Source organism: Penicillium crustosum (genome assembly GCF_028827405.1).
Source record: "Penicillium crustosum strain IBT 35664 chromosome Unknown utg000002l_segment0_segment0, whole genome shotgun sequence".
NCBI classification, from domain to species: domain Eukaryota; kingdom Fungi; phylum Ascomycota; class Eurotiomycetes; order Eurotiales; family Aspergillaceae; genus Penicillium; species Penicillium crustosum.
The window spans coordinates 6,454,770-6,473,322 of NW_026623123.1; the positions used below are offsets into that span (position 1 = coordinate 6,454,770).

Below are 18,553 nucleotides of genomic sequence, written 5' to 3' on the forward strand. Positions count from 1 at the left end.
TTTGTGATGTAAGAGGGCTGTGTGAATAGGACGAGATCGAAGGAGGTGTCTATGATTTAGATAAGCCCCTGCGATAGGTCCGATCGGGAAACGATCAGAAGATATTCATGGATGGATTCCGCTACGCGACGTTCCTTGGTGGAGCTTGGCAGCTCGCGTAGAGGAGTCTGGGCTAATCACATTTCCATTTAATATCCAGAATACGAGAACGAGATAAATTCTATTAGCGTGTTCATAAATGCTACATATAAAACATTTGACCCCGTTCTGCAACGAATCTGAGGGCAGAACAGATGGAGAACCATATCACAGGTATGACACTTGAACGCAGCTTTTCAGGCTATCATTTCAGAGCACTAACGAAAAAGAACAGAACGATCGTATGGTTATGTTGACCCCAATTTTCCAAACCCAGGCGGCGAAAAGGATACCCCCGTGATCATTTATGGATATACGCCTTCCATCGCTCTAGCTGCCTTCGCAGCCGCGTGGTTTTTCCTTCACTTCGTCTACCACACGGCACAAACTATCAAATCCCGTAGCTGGTGGTGGATGACCTTTTCCGCTGGTCTGATTTTCGAAGTGATAGGGTACATTGCACGATCCCTCTCCGCTAAAAAGGATCCTTATCACCTCATCTACTTCATCCTCAACTACTTCTTCATCGTCGTGGCGCCCGTATTGCTTGCCGCTGGTATCTACACCATTCTATCAGCATTGATCCCACGAGTAGGGACCAGGTATTCATTCCTACCCCCGAAGATCATCCTAGCTTTCTTCATTACTTCGGATGTCATCTCAACAATCGTCCAAGTCGTCGGTGCGTGTCTCATTGGCATTACAGAGTCGCGCCGGGAAGATCCCACGACAGCGAACAATATCCTCTTGGGTGGCCTTGCGTACCAGGTCTTCGTTATGACTATTTTCGTCATCGTGGCGGCGAGCTTCCAGTTCCGAGCTCGACATGCTATCAGAGCAAATGGGCTTGGGCTCTTCTGCTTGGCTTTTTCCATTTCGACCCTCATGGTTTATTTGAGAACTATTTTCCGTCTTGCGGAAACTGGGCAAGGCCTTATGGGAGAGCTGCAAACCAACGAGGTCTATTTCGCATGCCTTGAATTCGCGCCTATTGCGCTGGTGGCTCTTCTCTTTGCTGTCTGGTATCCTGGCCGCTGTGTAGGCGCAGCGGTGCGGGTTAATGATAAACCATAGAAAATACAATGTACGTTTTTACGCCTTGGTCTGAGTGAGTCGCACATCCTTAACTTATAATTCTCACAAACGCCAAGAAAGGAAAAGCCCGTATGTGGGTACCTACCTATTCAGGCAGAACGGCTCCTTCCTAAAGGATATCAATGCAACACAGAACCTTCGGCCAAAATCCCACTTCCAACTTCACCCATCTCCTTTTCTTCTTGTCCACTTATATTTATATCCGCTCAATGGGTTCTCAGCCAGACGTTCTCTAGCTGAGAACCCACAGCACTCAGGCAGCGATGCATCCTAGCCACCTGGCATCTCACTCCATTGGGCAGTGACCACAACTGCATCGGATCTGCCCTAGGAAATTCTTTAGATCTCCGTTTTCTTTCCGACAGGTCGACATCAACGAGACCACCTGTTCCTGGTACAGAACTACTGGCCGACAGAGCTAGAAGTCGCCTGCGTAGTTCGGGTACTACAAAAGATACGTCATCTGATCCTGGCGATTCTGGCATTAGAACCTATGGCAGCCAGTGCCATAATCAACATTGCAGTGAGCACCAATCTACGCTCGACTGCGACCGAGAATCAAATCCTTAGGCTTGGAAGAGCCGCACAGTACATCCAGGCCGTCGCTGACGGCCCTTGTACCCGATGGAATTAGTCTAAGGTTTTGACAATACAGGGGACAACAGAACTTGGGACAACCACATACTACCTGTGGACTGGCCTGAGTCACGAAAGCGAAAAGTAGGAAAGGCAATTTAGAACAGGCCCCCACATTGAATTCCCAGCTTCCCTCTGACACCTATCATACGGCCTCCACATCCAAAAAGTGAAGGAAAATCGCCTCTATCGACTCTCCTACATTCCTGGCTACATATACATAGCTTTTTTCTATGGCAAGTCGCAGGCATGTCCTTTGACTGTCTGCAGCTACCTAAAGTCTACCTCGATATACTCCTGGTAATCGACTAGAACACCACCCGATCCACGGTGAAACTTGCTGCAGGCAGCGCGGCCACATTCTGCCTTGTTGCCGACCATTGAAAAATGGAGCCATCAATGAGTCGGAGGATTCTCGGTGTGCGCTTGACCTATTCTTTACTGGAGCCGTAGTCATTGGACGGGAATGGCAGCTTCCATCAATACATCGGGAGCAAGGGAAAATGCTTTTAAATGCACCTCTCTCACTTCATAGCTCATAACTGGGCCTTCCGGTAACGTTGACGGGGTTTGGTGGCAATTGCTTCATGATTCAATGAGCCTTGAGAAGGTCGCAACCACACATTCTCTGCCATCAGCTTACCCTATTCAACCCACCTAGGCAGCTGTGCTAAAATCATCATACTTCGTTTGACTGACATTCATAGTGTTCGTCATTAAACTCCCGAGAGAATACAACGCTGAAGGTCAATCATGTTTTCCCATATCTTCTCTTGTAGCAGCATGGCCCCTTAGCAGATATACCCGGAAATTCACGTGGTTCCTGCAAATATGTGTTGCCTCTGCTCGAACCGCAACTGGAGGGGACCCAGAGATGGATTTTATTGTCCATTCGACGTCCTGCTAGGGATGCCAGATACCACCTACTCTACCACTCTTAAGGCTTATGCGCATTGTACTAAGCAACACAAAGTCTGCGATCCGACATGTCTGAAATTTCAGTGGGGTTGTATGAGCTGAATGAAACCGGCATTTAAGAAGGGCTACAGAAATGACTAGGATTTAGTAATTTACAAGGATTCACGGATTCACCAGGAAACTTTCCTGTAGTTCTAGTCGTATTTTCTTCTTCTTCTTTTCTTTAACTTTAACCCGAAATTATTAGAAGATGCCTATGCAAATATGTCTTAATGTAGAGCCTCCATGTATGTATCATGTCAACTTGATCAAAAATGCGCCGCAACAGATGTATGCCAGCACCCAATCATAGTTGCTAAAGAAAATGAAAAACTCCGGTCCTTTTTGCTATCTTCGTGTATTCGTCTTCGCATGTTCATATCCGGGAAAAATCTGTGGAATCAAATTGCTCACTAAATCACTCTCGCAATGGCAATTTAGTTTGGCACTGTTGTGCCGCCAACTGTTGCAGACAAGAAAGAACGCCTGTAGGAAATTAGCCAACTGAAAAAAAACAAACAAACATAGAATATCATCCCAAACTTACCAGTAACTCCCTGTGTCAGGGTAGCCTTGGCCTCCGTGCTACGCGAGCCCAATGTGACTGTCATGGCATAGTCGACGGCTTTTGCTCTGTGTAGCTTATTAGCCCACCGGAAGACCGGCTCGTCTTCACGGTTATCGCCAATAACCAGCAAGAAATCAGGTCTGATGACATCTTCGTTTTTGTCGGCATTTGCCATGAACCATTTCCAGACTAGTTCAGCCGCAGATGCCTTGTTGGTGTGAGTGGTTTCCACAATCAAAGCACCCTCAACGGGAATTGCATGCACGTCTAAGTTAGCACACGCATCGTTGATATTGCCCGCGCATTCAGCAGCAGATCGAGCGGCAGCTTGACGGTCTTCGGTGGATCCGTGGTGGAAGACGAGTGAGCAATGCCGCTCCTCGATCCAGCTACCTTCGACTCGAGCGTGGAAATATTCCAGGATATTAGACACGGATGCCTTCCATGCTTTTACATGCAGCTTGTCTGCTAGATGGGTCCAGGTCTCGCCGTTTGGCTCGCGCACGAAACACCCGTTCTCGGCAATCAGGCCCAGATTGTTGACTTGTCGGAATAGCCGTTCCATTTCCTCTGGCATGCGTGCGCTCATGACGTAGACAACGTTGGCGGGGTCTTCGGTTAATTCGTTTAGGGTTGTGATGGCGCGCTGCGGCGTGGTCAGAATGATGCTGCGCGGTGATCCCCAAGAGGCTAGCGTGTCTTCGTAATCAACGATCATGAGCCGCTGCTTGGATTGGCGATATCGCTCGGTGAGTCGGGATACGGACAGTCGGGGCACGGCCATGATTTCTCGCGAAGATTGCTCGTTCCAGACACGGCTGAGCGTTTCACTGAATGATTTCACCCAGTTGGCGGTCGAGTTCTTCAAGACTGCCCGGAGGAGTTCCTCCCAAACCTTCTTCCGTTCCTTTTCGTCGCGAGTCAGTGCAGTGTGAATTGCTTCGCAACACTGGCGGTAGTCCCAAGGGTTGACCAAAAGAGCATGGTTTCCAAAAACAGATGCGCTGCCAGTGAACTCGCTAAGAATTAATGACCCGTAGGCTTTGTCGCCGCATCGACCATCCTGGCAGTAGACAAACTCATGACTAGTCAGATTCATTCCCTCACGTAGGCTGGTGATCATCAGGGCATCTGCCACAGTGATGAGAGCAAGATACTGTGGGAAGGCTAAATCTTGTTTGAGGAATACCAAAGGCTGATGAGCGAGGGTCGAGTGTGTGGAGTTGATTCGCATGGCAATATCAGAGATAGTCGCTTCTAGCTCTGGTTGTTCTGTGGTGCTGGTTGCGACTTGAATCAGCACAACTTTATCGGCCCATTCTGGGTATGTGTTGAGGAAAAGCTCATAGCTAAGGAGTTTTTGGCGAATACCGCGAACGGAATCGATTTTGTCGCGAGAGACGATGAGACGCTTTCCTTGGTAGCGCTGCGAGATTGTACCGACCCATCGCTCCACATCAGTTGCCTGGCGACGCTTATCCCAAGAAGTCGGGTCGATACCGATAGGGAAGGTGCCAACATTGACAAAACCGTCTTCCAACTGGATTCCTTCGGGCGTTGCTTCCACACACAAAATCCGACTGCATGTCTGAAGGAAGTGCCGGCAGTATTCATCTGTTTGGAAACCAATAAGGTTGGCACCAAGAATGCCCTGGAGGAGCTCCTTGCGTGGCGCCAAGCACTTGAAGACCTCTGACGAAGGGAAAGCAATATGCAGGAAAAACCCAATTTGTGCATCTGGCACCAACTTTCGAAGCATAGCTGGAACCAGTAACAGATGATAATCCTGGACCCAGATCGAATCACCCCGTTTCCAATGCTTAGCAATGCGCTCTGCAAAAGCCTGGTTCAGTTTGACGTAGTAGATCCATGAGTGGTCCTCGTAGGCTTTGCTCTTCGGATTATCTGGGATCTGGTAATGGAATACGGGCCAAAGAATGGTCTTGCAAAAATGCGTGTAGTGCCCATCGAAGTCATCGTCATTTACAAACACCGTCAAAGACCCATACTCATCTTCCAATTTCTCCGCGATGTCCCGCCGGGTGTGTTTTGCCAAGGCGTCGGTGGGCATACCCAGAGTGCCCACCCACATCATGTTGTCCAAGCCCCCCCGCGTCTGTTGCAGATCGCACTGCATTGCGCAGGCCGCCATTGCCCTGCTCTGCAATCTCAATGGTCCATTCGGCTTTTGAAAACGACAGTTTTCGGCTCGCTGTGCTGGCTTTTCTTAGTCTCGCATGGGAAGCAATGGTCTCGGCTGCAGGAGGCCGATGCGGGACAGCTTCCTTGGCGGGGCGAAGATCTTGGTGCTTGAGGATGGATGGAGAAGGCGAGAAGCCTGTCACTGGCTTTGGCTGATTGAGCGAGGTTGTGGCACCCCATACCGGGGAATGACCCTCACTCTCCGTGAGGAGCCGGTTATCCTGCTCGGCAGCCAAAGGGAATGGGAACCCGTTTTTCTCTTGCTCTGTCTTGGCTACTTGGGCAGCAAAGATGCGCTCATGATCCGTTGTAGCCCCTGGTGTCAGACCCGGTGTTTTCTCTGTAGTTTTCTTCTCAAACAGGCTGGCCGCAGAATCGGAGATGGGTGTGATCCCTTCGATGGTCGGGTTTGCGGAGGGAGGGCTAAGAGGGGGAGAGCGAGCGCGCGAGTTGTTGATATGGAAATCAACAGTGTAGGGCAAGAATCTACATCAGAAAGTCATCGGTTAGCCATATGTAGTCGAGGTTCCAGTAATCGATAATCACATACAAAGATGCTATGAAGACCGTCATAGTGATTGAGCCCAACCTAAGCGGATAGGCAGAATATTAAAACGCAATGTGAGAGAGAGAACCTGCAGATTTTGACGATAGTGGTAGGAAGATATATGCGACGAGCAAACCAGCGGCTGGAGTCTTAACAATTGGGAGCAAGCTGGAAAAAAAAGGTTAGTTACACGATGTGTTTCTCATGACTACGTCATGTGAAGGTGCCAAGTGGTGGAGAAGCAAGTTTGCCTGTGGATTTCCAGGACAAATAAGAATAAACAGACAGATCGGGCTGCTGCATTCAGAGGAGATATGAATATAACTTGGAATGTCCTTGCAAACCAAAAAGATATTGCGGAACCAAGGAAACTAACTTATCCATCGCCTGACATGAGCTTACTGCCCTCGTACCGGCTTTACCCCACTTGAGGGTCGGGATGTTCCTCATACGGTATTTTAGGTATTTTGGCGTATTTTTATTTACAGAACTATGGTAGATCGACTGTGATTGGCGGAATATCTATGTGTCACCTGACATGTAATATTCTCCCCGAATCCGTACGTTGCTGAAAGTTCACTCATGCCATGACCTTGCAATGACCTTGCGTCTCACCTCCGCTCCGGTATCAGGTATCAAAAAACGCAAAACCTCTGCTCCCAAACCCCGCGCGTCGCCTTTTGCCGGTCATGCGCGCCGCAAACCTACATCTGGCGGCCTAAAACCGCCTGCAGATCTTGGTTCCGATGATCCGCTTCCAGATATAGGCGGATCTCATTTTATATCGAAGACTGCACCGGTGCAGAATGTACTACAGGCCATTCAATATATCCGTGATGGTATGTTTGAAGAACTCCCGGCACGGGCGGGGATGAACAGCACGCGCATTGCGGAAGTCCTCAATCTACGCCGATCTTTGCCTCCGCTCGCCTCTGTGGCCCATGTCCATACCCTTTTAGAGGCACCGACACAGGTGGAAAGGGAAATCGTCGAAAATATTCAAACGGGTCGGATTCGGCGACTCATTATACCCGGTCGAGGCAATGATGCCGCAGGGCTGGGCGATTGTTTGGTGCTAGCAGAGGATTGGGACAAGCTGGTGCAGGAAAGTCCTGCATTGGAACAACCGGTCAAGGGTGAGTTTTTGAGTCAGGATACTTCGAGCGTCATGAGCTGAACGGTTTCTCAGAGAAATTCCTTGATATTCTGAAACGTATTGGGACTTCCTCGGCGATATCGCAGGGGGTCTTCACGACAGATGAGTACAGGGCCTTGCTCCGGGCTGGGTTTATTGTCTCCTCGTCTTCTTATACACAGGGCACATTAAGTATTGCATCACTTCCTAGTTTACCTCAAGTGGCGACTTCGTCAGCAAGTCGGAGCGAGTCTATCTCGCATTCCAAGCCCCCCGTGCAGTCAGCTGCCCAGGCTCGTGCAGCAACTCTGTTCTTGTCCCTTCCTAACACGGGCACATATCTCCGCTTGTTAGGATCAGGTCGTGCACATCTGCTCGCTCTTCTCCGGCGGTCCGCGTCTGGCGAAGCCCCTCTGGGTCTGTTGAAAGATCGATGGGATGGAGCTGTTGAGACTGAGAAGAGTTTCCATGTAGCCAAGCGAGCCCGTGGTGAGTTTGCAGGGGTCCTGCCGGGTAAAACTAGGAAATGGAAAGAGCTATATGGGATGCACTTTCGATGGGTGCTTGAAGAAGCATTAGGCGCGGGACTTGTGGAGATGTTTGAGACTGGCAGCGTTGGACCTGGGATCCGCTGTCTATAGCCTCTATATATATCCCTTACCTAAATTGTTACCCGGGTGGTAAATTGATCAATAAGATCGATCGTACACTTATTTGGTAGATATTGATTATGTCTACCGAGAAGATAGTTGTGTTCATGAAAATCATCTAAGGAAGCAACCCTTCAAATTCTCACATAATCTAAGTTTGTGCAAACAAATAAGATAAACAATAATCTCATCCTTGAGATTTGTTTTGTTTTCTAATTTCTGGCCTTTTCTTTTTAAGCCCACCTCTCTCCATCTACACATCTACTTTCTTCGCCAAGCCTTCTTGCATCCATCCACCATGCCCCTAATCCAACTAGAGCCACATCTGTTCACCAGCCTCCCCCGGCACCCAGATCTTCAGGGGGATGCCAACACCCAAGATCTGCGGGAATTCATCCAGGCCACCCTGCTTGAAGCTCAGCCTCTTCTAAACCAGTTCCCGTCAACATTGAAACCAGACTGCAAGCTGCGCTCTTCTGCACCTTCAACGGCAAAGGTGAAACTTTCACGGGGATGGCGAACACTTCAATCCCCTCAAGAGGGCCCAACCCCTAACAAGGAATTCTGGGTATGTCGCCAAAGCGACCACCTAGACTCCGATCGTCTGCCTGGGACAGTCTCCCTATGGGAATTCCACGACGGGCTACGATACAACCATGCTGAGCACGAAATGGAGTACACACCCAGTGTGACGAGCGTAAAGCAACTGCTGAAGTGGAACGAGCCGAGACAATGGGATCTCAACCAACCAATTACCGTTGGAAACACGAACTACAAGCATTTCGAGGTCGAACGTATGTATAAAAATCCCCCGAACAAAGCTCAGACACACAAAGGGACAGCCCACTGAAACTCAAGCCCAGTCAATCTTATTGTCCACACCTTCCATCCGCAGGCACTAATCCGGCCCCGGGCCTTCATATCCTGGACTATGTCGGCAACCTTCGCGAGCTCATGCCCAGCACCCCAGTCCACCCCAAATCACGGCTTTATCACTGTACAGATCCCTTTCTATTTGACCAAACCCATCATCCCGGGATCCCAGTACGAGGGACTTTATGCGCAGATCATGGACGCCGTCCCGCAACGCGCAGTCTTCGCTTACTATGCCAGTCTCGAGCGGGTTCAGCGTGTGCGGCCTCCTACCCCGCCAGCTCCGGGTCCGTCGGTTTCGACGGATGTGAATGCCCCTGCTACGAATCCCGAGCGTTATCTTCGATGGACTATGTTGACTACTTCTGAAGCCGGTGGGAAGATTCCTAAGTGGGTTCAGCGGAGCTGGACGCTAGGTGGAGTGCCGCGGGCTGTTGTTTCAGATGTGGGATTGTTTATTCGGTGGACTCTCGAGCGGAGGGAAGAGAGGAGGTTGGAGCAGGATTCTCAAATGGGGGAGGGCTAACTTATTGTTGGTCTGTTGAGTGTCTTTATTGACCTTCACTCTACTATGTCATCTCGGATAATGTCGGCGGCTATGGATTACCACTAGAATATAGGGACCTGTGAAATCGACGCCGAAAATGACAACCTCTGGTGCTAGAAACGGCCGCCTTTCCACCCGTAACTTTGGACGGCGAGACGTTGCTTGACTGCTTGCTTTATTGTACTGCCCCCTATTCTGCACCCAACCAGCGCTGTTAGTCATTATCCTCTTGTCCTGCTATTGACGCTCGACTTCAACGATTGTTCCCCCTGTTTCCACTGGCGAACAACAGGCACGTACCCCGACTTGTAGAGTATCTTTAACACTTCGATCTTAGTAATAAATTAAACCATTAAATACGACTATAATACTATAATTTTCTTTAATTCTTATTAGTAATTAACTAGAAGGCTGCATGCAAACTGAGCAAACGAGCGACCGTTACCAATCTGTCAACTTCTCTCCTCCATCCCTCAGTTGCTTCGATGCAGAAGGGTTTGACGTCGCCCTCAAGTGTCCATCTCTGGTCAGCTTGGTAGGCAAAACTTGACTGTAAGATTTGTTTCGTGATTACCCCTCCTCCTACCCTTCTTCTGGACATATTCGCCATGACCTATAGCTTTATTGGTGACGATGCGGATCAACCTAGGATAATCGACCCATTGAAAGCAACTTGGCACGATTGGATTGTGCAAAATATTGATTGAATAATCATAAACGAGCTGAAGAATGGATAGGGCTTCCCGAATAGTACATAAAAACGAACGACAGTAATATGCAGTCGTTGTACTAACTAGAAAGAACCCACTTTTTCTTGACAGAAGCAAAAGTCACATAACAGAATCCCTCGCATCCAAACAGTGTAACAATATGTCAATCATTCTCAATCATTTTACAAAAGATGATATGCACAGTTTAAACTAATACCGCATATTTACTGCCGCAAAAGCTTCATGGGCAGTTCAGGTTCAGGCGCAATGGCCTGGACCTGTGATACCATTGTTATAATTGTCCAGCGTGGTGGCCCAGCCATTCACTTGGCTTTTGACAGCATTGGAGAGGCTGGCCCAGTTAGCGCTATTCGTATTGGCGAGGAAATTGTCCGCAGCCTGGATGGTACTTGTCACAGCGGAGCCGTCCGCACCATTTTTGATGCTGAGCTTGGTTGCGAGCAACTGCGCATAAAGCTTATCGATTCCGTTGCTAGCGGTGGGAATACCCTCGATGGTGACAGCTTGACTTGACGTGGTTACCTTGACGCTCTTCGCCCCGCCTTCTGTGCCGAGCCAGATCGGTAGCAGCGGGGTGACGGCGTCGGGGTGATTCTTCCAGTAGCCGATCGTCCGCGTGCAACCGCCGGAGGCAGTGCACTTAACCGTCACCGTCGCCGATGCAGACGGCCCGGCCGTGCCGTCGTCGTAGGTGATGGAGGCGGTGTTGGGATTGTCTCCTGTATTACCACAGTCGAATTGATGGGTGTAGGTCACCGTGTGGTCATCAGAGAACTCCCCTAGCGGGCCCCCAATAGTATCGGAGACCGTTACGGTGTTATGGACAAGCGTCTCTGTCGTCGGAATCGTCGTGGTAGCGGCAGCGTTCGGCCCAAACGGCACTCCTAAGTGTCCCGAGTGATTTATAATCGTCGTATCGGCGTTCACCTTGTAGGTATTGCTGTTTGCTGACGGGACGTCGATGCTATAGGGGTAGCAGTAGCTCTCCCCGACAGCTAGGACCGGTTTAGTCGTCGTGTCAAGCGACGTACTCAATATGACCACCTGGGACGGCGGCTGCGTCACCTTAAGGGTCGACATGAGATTCTCAGTTGGAACACTACCACCGTTGGTAATGCAGACCTCCCCGTTGATCCAGGTGTGGACAGTACCGTCGTCCTTGTCCAGCGTCACTGTGTAGGTCGCGGTGTCACTGCCACCCTGGACCAAATCGAGTGTGGTTGGGTTAGCCACCTTGTTGATTGTCCATGTGAATGTCCGGGTCCGGTGCCCGTTGGCTGTCACTTCCTCGCTCAGAGTTGTGCCCGCCTGGCCTCGCCCCTGGCTTTGCCTCTTGCTGAGCGTTATGCCCGCAGCCGAGGCTTGCGCCGGAAAGGCAGATACCCCCGCGACTACGACAAGTGCCACTACTAACACCCATCCGAGACGGAGTATCGATGGTGTTTTCATTTTCATAATACCCCTCGAGGTTTATGTAGTACTGGTGTATGTAGTACTCACAAATGTTCAAGAACAGTTTGTATATCTTGGCAACGAAGAAATCCTCTGTGTAAGTTGGCTTTTAGGGTGGACGCAGAACGATTATTTATAACTTCTGATACCACTTTCAAACCCAGTCCAGAGCACCTTTTCCTTCCAAAACACATTGAGTTATCACACCACTCTCGCGCGTGATAGGAGAGTGGCCAGAAGAGCCGGTTGCTCATACATTACCGGCATCACGGGCACGATGATTCGACTTTTCGAAGTGTAACTTTATTGTTTGACATCCGATCTAAGTTTCGGTGGCACACTTTGAAAGACGGCACCGATCATGTCGAGACTGTCTGCCACCAAAGTCTAGTCTGGCCAACATTTGGTCGTGTCCGCATCTCTTGTCACTCTATTTTCCTCTATGTTCCTTGACCGGTTATCTTAAGAGAATAGGCCTAATTGCGAAAGTGTCACTCCTATGACTTAGACTCATGCTGCCAGCGGGGGACTATAGAACTCGTGGGGCACGACTGCAATACCCAGACTGCCCTAATTATTCACGCTACATAGCAGGAGGTCATCATTCCTCGGCTTTTGCGAGCGCATCATTACAACTCGCCACATTCGACCGGGCTATAATTACCGCATGAACCACACGACTATAATCACAGACCCGGCATAAGCCCCACCTCTAGATACCTTAATTTTTATACGAACTACTCGGAAACCATCGATCGGCCTAGTCCTGGAATCGAACCAGTATCCCGGGTTCTGGCACTAACCTTAGATTACTGTGGTAACGGTGCCTTATTGGATGAATGGACCGCCAATAATTTCCCGCTTAACGATGATCATGTAACGTCACACACCTGTCATTAGCCCACAATTTTCTATGCCCCCTAAGTTGATAAAAATACATCTTGAACTCAAGTCGTGGGGACGATAGCTAGACATCTAAGCCTATTTTATTGAAATACCCGTTCGAGAGAGATGTAGCGCCTATCGAAGTAGGGACGACGGGATACGGCTAGATGTGGCTTTTTGATGGCTCCGAGTCTCGACCGAATCAGTACTGTACTATCTGCACAGTCGCTGATCAGTGGAACCAAATTATTCTGTAGCTATAGCATAGATGTTGCCGTTTGCCTCTTTCTGTTTAGGGCGGAAAATGCTCAAAATGGCGGTGGTTCGTTGGTTCAGGTTAATCCCCAGATTTCAACCTACCTTGGATGATGTCGATGGCTGCGCCTAGCTCGCCACAAGTATATGAGCAATTGGAATCCGATCTGCCAAGAAAAAAGGCAAAAGAAATTGTACGAATAAGATGGCTTTATACGACCTAAAGTTTAAGCATAGGCCAGAGAGCCTAGATGAGGCCGCCTCGGGTCACATACCTCCTAGCTATCCTATTTGTACACTCGTTAGCGCAAAGGCTAAGCTTTTGAGTAGCCAAATCAGAAGATCTGAATGACCATCAGCCACAATAGAAATATGAATTAGACGGTTAAATAACCGGACTTTGGAGCTCTGTAATTGACTCGGCTCCGAGGGCCTTTCAGCTTCTCTGAGGAAGTCTATTACAGGTAGGATGTATCTAGACTGGATAAAAGCGATTTACACTATATAATTAATTTACCTAGGCATTTTCACAGCCGGCAGCTCGCTCTTATCATACCACCTCTTCTAAAAATGCGCGATTTTGAATCCGTTATTTGACCTGCATCAATCACCCTGTTCTAATTTCGAACTCCATAAGCGAATACGGTTAGAATTGTAATGGGTTAGACCCGCTTCTCACTATACGGCCACTATACGGCCTTGTCATATAGCCCGCTCCCAGAGGTTGGTGCGCTCAACGCCCATGCTATGGCCCCTAAACCGAGCGCTCCAGGGTTGAGTGCCCCATGGGTTTGGAGCTTCTTCTAGGTTGGAGGTCGCCCCCGCTTTAGGTGATATTGGTACTCCCGGGGTTATAACTTTAGAGTCTGGTAGTGGGTCCAGTTTTGCTGAGCCGGTTTATGGTGCACCTGACTATGAACCTAGATATAGACCTGGCTATTCAGCGCCTGCATATGATGCCCCGGCATATGCGATACCTATACTAAATATGTCGGAAGCAAGTGTCCCAGAGCTTCATAAATTGGCTAACACCGGTTCAGCTACTCCTGAAGTAGCTACGTCCGAATTCCCTGGCAGGCCTTGTCTTTTATGTCGGAGGGATGGAGGGAGAGTTTATGTGACGGCGTATTGGGGCGCTAGGCTGGGAACGGCAAAACCAACCATATCTATCTAGTAAATCACAGGTCCCAATATTACAATCAACATGCAGAACCCTTAAAAAAATCAAAAGCAGACAAGTACAAAACCAGGAGATACCATTTCTTTGTAAGTCACCTGACCTCATCGGGTCATACCATACATGTATCTTCCAAACACGTATTCTTCGTGATGATTTCACAGGCAAGCCTTACCAACACCAAAAGCCTGCAACGCAGCAGATATAGCAATGACAATGGCAGTATCATTGATACCATACTTAGCATACCAGGCAGTGCTACTCCAGAGCAGGATATTCACAATCCCAGCCATGGCTTTATTCAGTGGCTCTTGGAGAAGACTGGGATCTCGCGACCATTGCCAGTGAAGAAGACCTGTTGATAAACATCATTAGATTTTTACTAGGAGGAATAATATTATGAACGTACCAGTCAATAGAAAGAAACCACTCCCCTGTTAATACAAACGAAATAGGACAGTCAGTATAAAGCAAAATAAGCCTGATTGATATTGGAACAAGTGAAGGCCAAAGTTCAACGTACCTGGTACCATCCTAGAGTCCCACAAGTCCACGAATTCGTGCCTGCGATAGCTTTGAATCTTGGGTCGGCTGTCCATTGCCTGCCTTTGATCTACGCAACAATCAAGCAACAATCAATATAATTCTTCAGGGGCTTCTGGTGTTGGGAATAATACCGTGTGTCCAACGGAAAGCAACGCAAAGACTGCAGCTGACGCCTGTAGGAGTGTGGAAGACATTCTCAAAACTACAATGTGTGAAATGATAGAATATTGCGGGGGTTGTTGGTGAGATGTGTACTAATTGCGGAGTGTGTTTACTCAAGAGGGCTTTGAAGTGCCTCGGCTCAATTGTTGGGTGTGAAGATGCCCCTTATGAGGCGGTGGGGATATACACCGCCGTGGCTATTATATTTAATTGTTATCCTACTTCACTCGGCTTTACTCCCAATCAACGATACAGAATTGATCTCTAGAATATAAAGGTGGGGATAAAGAGGTAGAAGGGAGGGGGGATTGACCCCTGGGTTTGTCCGAAAACGTAGGAGAGCAATAAATTGGCTACATCATACCAGAACTCCTATCAAGAATCCATGGGTACATCTAGAATAACTTAAGGAGAGGGACCTCAGGAGTCATCGAACTTGTCTTTTGATGGCCCTTTCAGGTGTTCTTGATTCCTTCTTTCATCCCCTATGGAAATGAGCGAATAACAGACTATGTAAACCGCAAAACTAGACTATTCGGGCATTTTCTTTGACCTATAAGAATGACAGTTAGAAGACATCTCTTGACACATTTACTGCGTATAATGTGTGATATTTTATGTCTATAGATTTTATTTTTATACATTTGCTGTTGGGCACCTCGACAATGTAAGGAGAATATATATGTATATATATATATTCATGTAACATCACGTAGACGTAGAACAAGAAAGATCAAGTGCATTTTACTGAGCCTAACCAAGGTACTTTTGGGTGTTCCATGGCCCCTAGAGAGTTCCTGTGGACGTTATAGTACATTGTTGAGTGCACTTATATAGGACGTCTAGCCGTAACACGTACTTGACTTATGTAGCAACTGCTAGGAAAAAGATATCGTACTACTTGAACAACTTCAGGCCAAACAAAGACAGGTTATGTCAACGCTTTCCAATCCAAAGACCAAACAATACCTCTACTCCGAGTCTACAGAAGCTGCTAAAGCTCAACAAAATAGAAAATCGAGGACGATTACAATGCATCTCGTAAGGATTGAAGAGTATATTATCACTAAGTCGGGAATAGCAGATTACGAATAAAAACTCCAAACCAGCGTAATCCATGCACATATCCAAACACAATCACATGACTCCATCTTCCACATGGAATCGACAGGACACAGGGGGGGTTCAGGTCGCGGTTCGGTGAGAAGAAATGTTCTCTATTCCATTGCGACGTCAGACCATTTTTGTTTGACACGCCAAACTCCTTCGGCTGTTCAAAAAAAAAAAAAAAAGAGAGGGGGGAAAAAGGAAACACTTGCAGTGCACTCCAGGTATGAATAAAGTAGGCTAGAACGGAAAGGTTCCCCAGGGTGATATGACTCCGGGAGTAAAGGGGGAAAAGAAAAAAAGGAAATGGGTAATGGGGCATAGAAAACACCGACGCCGGCGACTGTCGGTATGGTGATCATGAGGGCATCAAGGTTGACCCTCAAGGGGAGATGGGGGTAATCAAGACATATGGACAAAGTGAAGAAGGAGGGGGAGGGCATAGCAGCCAGTTTGTGTGGCTGACGGTGAGCCATATCATACACACTAGAACCACACCCAGGAACGTATTACCGTGGTCCGGCATTATTCAAGTTTACTTCCACCGAAGCCGGGGGTACTGAATTGGACGACGCAACGTGCGCCCGCAAGGCGGCAACTTCAGTGCGCAAGCCTGTCAACTCGTCGTGCATTGTCCGCACGTACGCCCAAAGCTTATCGATTTGGCTGGCGTCATTGGAATTGGCATCTGGCCCATCGAAGCCCTTGAGATGAGATAAACTGTGCGTACTGGAGTGGCTGTGCGAAGGAGTATGTTTATTTGCAGCTTGCATGCCAAATCGAGCATCCGGGGAGGTCATACCCGGCGGCGGAGGCAGCTGGGGCGCGCCTGGCTGTGGCAGGGGCAAGCCTAGTGTAGGTGGTGCATGATTTGAAGATTGATTCGCTCGTCCAAAAGAGGATTGCGGGTGTGGCAAGGACTGTCCCATACTGGTACCAGGAGAGTGTGCGCGGTGTGACGGTGCGCCATCGTGTTGCGATGAGAGAGCGTTCGGGGACAGCGGTTTGGGGCTGTCACTAATATTGTTGGAAGGGAACATAGAAGAGCTCGAGGTAAGTCCCGCAGGCGGGAAAGTCATGTGTGTAGACTGCGAAGCCGATGTTGACACGCCTGATCCACCATGGTTCGCCGGGGGTGGGAAAAGGTGGCTGGGACGACCAGCGGCAATTGGCGGGTAGGTGTTAGACTGGCGTGAGTGGATTGAATCAGACCGAGCAACTGTATCTGCCTCGTGCTTGCGGATGCTCGGCATGGTCATTCGTCGCTCGTCTTCTTCGTCCATGCGCTCAGGCTCTGCTGTGTACATCAACCCATCCATGTCGTCGTGGCCCCCGGGCGCACCATCGCCATACTCGTCATCTGCCGCAAAGCTGCCCATACTCGCGCGTCGACCCGCGCAGCCTCCCTGTCCTTTATTGTGTCGAGCAAGCGCATCACCTCGAGCGAAACGACGTCCACATTTAGGACAGATGTGTGGCCGCTCGCCGGTGTGCAGCTTTGTGTGACGCTTTAAATCGTGTAGTCTTCGGAAACGCGACTGGCAAGTTTGACAAACGAAAGGCTTTTCCTGACTGTGAGTGAGCAGATGGCTCTTGAGATTATGTTGCCGCGTAAATTCGGTTGCGCAGTATGGGCAGCGGTGTTTCTTTGCCGATGGAGAGCGAGGGCTACCTCGGTTGTAGCCTGCGTTTGGTAGGCTCAGTCCGCGACGCGGGTCGTTAATATTACCCGTAGGCATCGGATATGAGAATGCTTTGCCATCGTGGTCGATCTCGGAGTCATCGCGCGACCGTCGATCTCCATCCTGAGAAGTGGATTCCTCAATAGGACCAGGGCTGGCCACAGTCGAGGTGTGCATTAGTGAGTTGTGGTGATGATCGTTTGATCCGTAAGGGTCCGACGGCGATTCGGTCGCGTGTGAGTCGATTTGCATATGCTCCGGGGATGCATGGACTGAATGCTCATGAATCGGGGCACCTGGCGACTTTTCGCTTGCACCCAGAGCCTCCCGGGCCACTTGTGAACTGTTTCGTTCAGCGTCCTTCTCATGCTCCGGCCGATCCGCCGGTACTGATGTTGGGCTTGTCATAGGAGGAAGCTGGTCTCTCGATCGCGAGACGTGCAAGCCGGCGCTGGCAATCGAGCTTAGACTCTCAGGTTTGGAGGATTTAAACAAAGAGAGGGGTTCAGGGCTAGTGATAGAGTTTGCAGATAGCGAGTTGGAGACGGCGATGGGCTCGTTGTTCGACATCAACGTCGCCATGGAGAAAGAAGGTTTCGCGCCAGCCTCAAAGGGTGGACGAGTAAAGGCGATAGCTACTTGAGATGTCATGTTAGGACAATGCAAGGAGGATTGGTGGGGGAAAATGAACTTGACTAACTTTCATCCACCGGGATATATCAAAGTGTCAAGCAGACGAGGTTGGGGGGGAAAGAGAGCGAAGACCAGGGCGTGTGGGGCGTTTCTCACGAGTGTGGCGCAAGCTGACGAGTGGTTTCAGCTTCAAACTTGTCAAGATCCACCTGAATGATCCCAGGGGCTTAGGCCTTTAAAATAGCGATCGGGGAATGAGTGGATGAGATTCAATGGTCATCTGAAATTTGGAACGGTTGGGCGCAGGAACAAAATAAGACAAAATGATGGAGAATCTGAGTGGTGAAGAGAGGAAAGTGGATGGGGTAATGAACTAGTCTCATACCATTTACACCATTTACCGTATCAGATTCGAAGGCAAAGAAAAAAAACACAAAGAGCGTGAACGTGTGAACAGAAACTGGGCAGGGGATGATATGTTTGGTGGGGACTGGAGAGTCGAGGCTCTGGAGAAATGAACCCTGAGGCAGTGAAGTATAAAGTACACGATATTACACTGTAAATACTATGCGTTC

General features: G+C 49.1%; 7 protein-coding genes across 7 annotated transcripts; 3 read left to right on the forward strand and 4 right to left on the reverse strand.

The window, feature by feature from the left end:
* Nucleotides 1-293: 293 nt before the first annotated feature.
* On the forward strand, nt 294-1,212 carry N7487_005965 (RTA1 domain-containing protein; the record flags this gene model as incomplete). The annotated part of the gene is made up of 2 exons (XM_056873712.1): nt 294-312; nt 374-1,212. The coding sequence occupies 2 exons, from the start codon at nt 294-296 to the stop codon at nt 1,210-1,212; spliced, it is 858 nt and encodes a 285-aa protein (XP_056731432.1).
* A 2,032-nt stretch (nt 1,213-3,244) lies between these two features.
* On the reverse strand, nt 3,245-6,169 carry N7487_005966 (putative alpha,alpha-trehalose phosphate synthase subunit TPS3; the record flags this gene model as incomplete). The annotated part of the gene is given in 4 exon segments (XM_056873713.1): nt 3,245-3,312; nt 3,374-5,510; nt 5,527-6,082; nt 6,147-6,169. The coding sequence occupies 4 exon segments, from the start codon at nt 6,167-6,169 to the stop codon at nt 3,245-3,247; spliced, it is 2,784 nt and encodes a 927-aa protein (XP_056731433.1).
* Nucleotides 6,170-6,741: 572 nt separating this feature from the next.
* N7487_005967 (Stk19 family serine/threonine-protein kinase) lies at nt 6,742-7,919 on the forward strand (the record flags this gene model as incomplete). Its single annotated transcript, XM_056873714.1, has 2 exons — nt 6,742-7,279; nt 7,333-7,919. 2 exons carry the CDS (start codon nt 6,742-6,744, stop codon nt 7,917-7,919), a joined length of 1,125 nt encoding a protein of 374 aa, XP_056731434.1.
* Nucleotides 7,920-8,226: 307 nt separating this feature from the next.
* Nucleotides 8,227-9,327, forward strand: N7487_005968 (SRPBCC family protein; the record flags this gene model as incomplete). Its single annotated transcript, XM_056873715.1, has 2 exons — nt 8,227-8,722; nt 8,792-9,327. The coding sequence occupies 2 exons, from the start codon at nt 8,227-8,229 to the stop codon at nt 9,325-9,327; spliced, it is 1,032 nt and encodes a 343-aa protein (XP_056731435.1).
* Nucleotides 9,328-10,316: 989 nt separating this feature from the next.
* Nucleotides 10,317-11,528, reverse strand: N7487_005969 (uncharacterized protein; the record flags this gene model as incomplete). The annotated part of the gene is made up of 1 exon (XM_056873716.1): nt 10,317-11,528. One exon carries the CDS (start codon nt 11,526-11,528, stop codon nt 10,317-10,319), a length of 1,212 nt encoding a protein of 403 aa, XP_056731436.1.
* Nucleotides 11,529-14,006: 2,478 nt separating this feature from the next.
* On the reverse strand, nt 14,007-14,588 carry N7487_005970 (uncharacterized protein; the record flags this gene model as incomplete). The annotated part of the gene is made up of 4 exons (XM_056873717.1): nt 14,007-14,203; nt 14,258-14,282; nt 14,372-14,461; nt 14,526-14,588. 4 exons carry the CDS (start codon nt 14,586-14,588, stop codon nt 14,007-14,009), a joined length of 375 nt encoding a protein of 124 aa, XP_056731437.1.
* Nucleotides 14,589-16,172: 1,584 nt separating this feature from the next.
* On the reverse strand, nt 16,173-17,996 carry N7487_005971 (C2H2 zinc finger protein; the record flags this gene model as incomplete). Its single annotated transcript, XM_056873718.1, has 1 exon — nt 16,173-17,996. The coding sequence occupies one exon, from the start codon at nt 17,994-17,996 to the stop codon at nt 16,173-16,175; it is 1,824 nt and encodes a 607-aa protein (XP_056731438.1).
* Between the last annotated feature and the right edge of the window lie 557 nt (nt 17,997-18,553).